At 66.2% G+C, this 2615-nt stretch overlaps 2 protein-coding genes across 2 annotated transcripts in view; both read right to left on the reverse strand.

Moving 5' to 3' along the window:
• Positions 1-703: 703 nt before the first annotated feature.
• CHLNCDRAFT_133253 (hypothetical protein) lies at positions 704-2224 on the reverse strand (the record flags this gene model as incomplete). Its single annotated transcript, XM_005852076.1, has 7 exons — positions 704-811; positions 923-1030; positions 1232-1328; positions 1499-1580; positions 1672-1738; positions 1845-1948; positions 2095-2224. The coding sequence occupies 7 exons, from the start codon at positions 2222-2224 to the stop codon at positions 704-706; spliced, it is 696 nt and encodes a 231-aa protein (XP_005852138.1).
• A 306-nt stretch (positions 2225-2530) lies between these two features.
• CHLNCDRAFT_133254 (hypothetical protein) overlaps positions 2531-2615 on the reverse strand; it is a gene marked incomplete at both ends in the record, with an annotated part of 4099 nt that continues 4014 nt past the window's right edge. The window contains one exon of the mRNA XM_005852077.1: positions 2531-2578. Within this exon, the coding sequence (XP_005852139.1) occupies positions 2531-2578 (48 nt within the window). The remainder of the gene's footprint in view (positions 2579-2615) is intronic.

Below are 2615 nucleotides of genomic sequence, written 5' to 3' on the forward strand. Positions count from 1 at the left end.
CGGTTCCCTTGAGTAGGGGCCCAGGCATCTTTTGCCCGGCCTTGGCTCCCGACCCACCCCCTCCCCCCGCAGGTAAGAGCAGCGTCAGCGTCAGCAAGCAACGGTCAGCGGCAGCCCCACCACCCCCACCTCCACTCACACACTCACTGGCCCCTTGCGCGATGGCACGCCGGCATGTTGGCATGGGAACGCCAAGCCCGGCACGGTAGCGGCGGCTGACTGAGTAATGGCACAGCCGACCGCCGCGGCAGGCCACTTTGCACTCCTGCCTGCAATGCATGCACCCTTACATGTGCAGCCTTCTGGTATTTTCATGTGCCTGGGAGATGTGCGGGCATGGGGGCCCATGTGCCCCATGCCATTTGAGTGCCCGGCGGCGGCGCTGCCTGCCGCCGGGAGCCCGCACCAGCATCGGCACCCGTCGGCCTGGCAGGCCTAAGCTGCTAAGGATCCCCACGTCCCCCACCACGTTGTGGGGGTTGCGTGTCCGGCAGGACGGGGAGCGGGGCCAGGGTGGGGTGACCCTGGGACGCTCAGCTGGGGGGAGGGTGGTCGGAGCCATGGAGAGGGTGCTCCATGGTCCACCCCCTCTCTTGATGCCCCTTGATCACGTGTGCCCCCTGCCCAAGGTCTGCTCACGCGGCCTATCATAGCGGGGTGACTGTAACACAGGCTAGCACGCCACCATCGAGGCATCCTCCGCCTACTGCCGCCTCCCGAAGCCGCCCGTCTGCGCCTCCTCTTCCTCCTTCTCCATCAGACTGTCACGGTTGGGAATCGCCCTCTGCCACTCCTCTGGCAGGTCGCGCAGCTGCACAGCACGCAGCGCACAGAGAGCCGAGGTGGATGCAGGCGGCCTGCCTGTACAGCAAGCTGCAACAACTGCTCGTCGCGGCCCCATCCACGGCACCCGACTCCGCACCCGGATGCGGCGCACAAACTGGAGCGGGATGGGGCCCTCGCTGAGCACCACGTTGTTGGCGGCGCGGCAGAAGGGGATGCCCGCCTGGATGGCGCCGCGCAGGTCCACCTGGGAGCGGGTGCAGCGCCTGGCCAGTGAGGCAAGGAGCGGGCACACCACCAGGCTTCAGCAGGCAGGCACTGCAGCTACTAGGAACGTCCAAGCTGCGGCAACGGCTGGCATTGCCACCTGCACATTGCGCTGGTGAAGGCAGGCACATCCGGGGCCCACCCATGGTAACAGCCAGCGTGCCTGGCACAGCACGCACACCCAGTCATCGTTGCGCAGGTGCTTGGGCTCAGACGCAAAGTGGATGTGTGTGCGGCTCATGCGCTGCAGCTCTCCGCTTTCCTGAATCTTTTCCCAGCTGCAGGTGTTTTCCAGGAGCAGGGACTGGCTGGCATGGCATCAGCAGTCCGCCTGCATGCCCGGTAGTCCGCCTGCATGCCCGGCAGGGCCTGCGTCTGCTGCTGCCGCTGCTCCTCATCTGCTTTGCGCCAGGCAGCCACCCTGTTTGTGCAGGCAGCCACCGCTCACTTTTCGGGGCTGGTGGCGTGCAGCGCCAGCGGCAACTCCTCAGCTGACCTGATCGGGTAATGCGGCGGGTTCTTGAGGGGCACTGCACGCGGGCGGCAGGATGTGGGATAAGCTTAAACTTGTTATGTTTGCATAAGAACAGGCACAGTGCTGGCCGACGGCCCTAACCGCACCTGAGTGCCCCTGCACCGCCCGCACTCGCAGCTTGCCATCGCCCTCCTCTCCCAGCTGGTAGCGCCCCTGCGGCAGGCCCCAGGGGGGAGCAGCAACAAGCCTTGATGCGGCTTAGCTGCACGGGGAAAGCCTCGTCGTGCTGCGCAGCAGCCGGGCAGGCGGTGCCCCCCACCTTGTCGTCTGCCTCCGCAATCGCCTTGATCTCCTCCTCGCTGGTCTCCTGCTCCATCTTGCGCACCAGCGCCCCCACAGGCACATATCCGCACCCGTCCATGCCTGCGCCCGCGGGCAAAGAAGAGAGGCGCTGTGTGAGAGGAAGCCAAGCGCCGCTCCAGGCGGGGAACGTGGCGGGACCAGGCAAGGGGTTGTCGGCGGGCTCATGCCTCGGGCGAGGGCCCGTGCAGTGGCGGGCGCTTCCTCACCATCAGGCGGGTCGTGGCGCAGGTGCTGAGCCATCTCTTGGCTGAGGGCGGTGCCGCGGTCGTCCTGCCGCTCGCCGCCGCCACCGCCGCCACCAGCCTTGGATGGCGCCCGCTGGCTGCTGCCTGCCATCTGGCGTCCGCCGAGGACACACGCAGCAGATGTGCGGAGGCTGTAGCGTTGCAAGGTTGTCGTGGCCAGGCTGGGTTCCAACCGAGAATGTGAGGCAGGCTACGTAATTGTGTAAGCTTCCCACAGCGTGAGCAGATCACAAGGTTGTCCGCCCTCCTCTCATAGCGCCAGGCTGGCACCGCGATGGCAACACCGTGCCGCTCTCCTCCTGCCAGTTCGGCATGCCTGCTATTACAGGGAAATTTTAGTATTAAACTACATCAAACCACATCAAAGGATGGAGCAGGAGTTCATGCGCAGCAGGCATCACCGCCCCACCGCAGCCGCCGCCAGCACCGCCTGGCGCGCCGCCTTCTGCGCCTCCCACAGGTTGTCGGGCAGGCTGGCATTC

This window comes from Chlorella variabilis (assembly GCF_000147415.1).
Source record: "Chlorella variabilis unplaced genomic scaffold CHLNCscaffold_1, whole genome shotgun sequence".
Classification (NCBI taxonomy): Eukaryota; Viridiplantae; Chlorophyta; class Trebouxiophyceae; order Chlorellales; family Chlorellaceae; genus Chlorella; species Chlorella variabilis.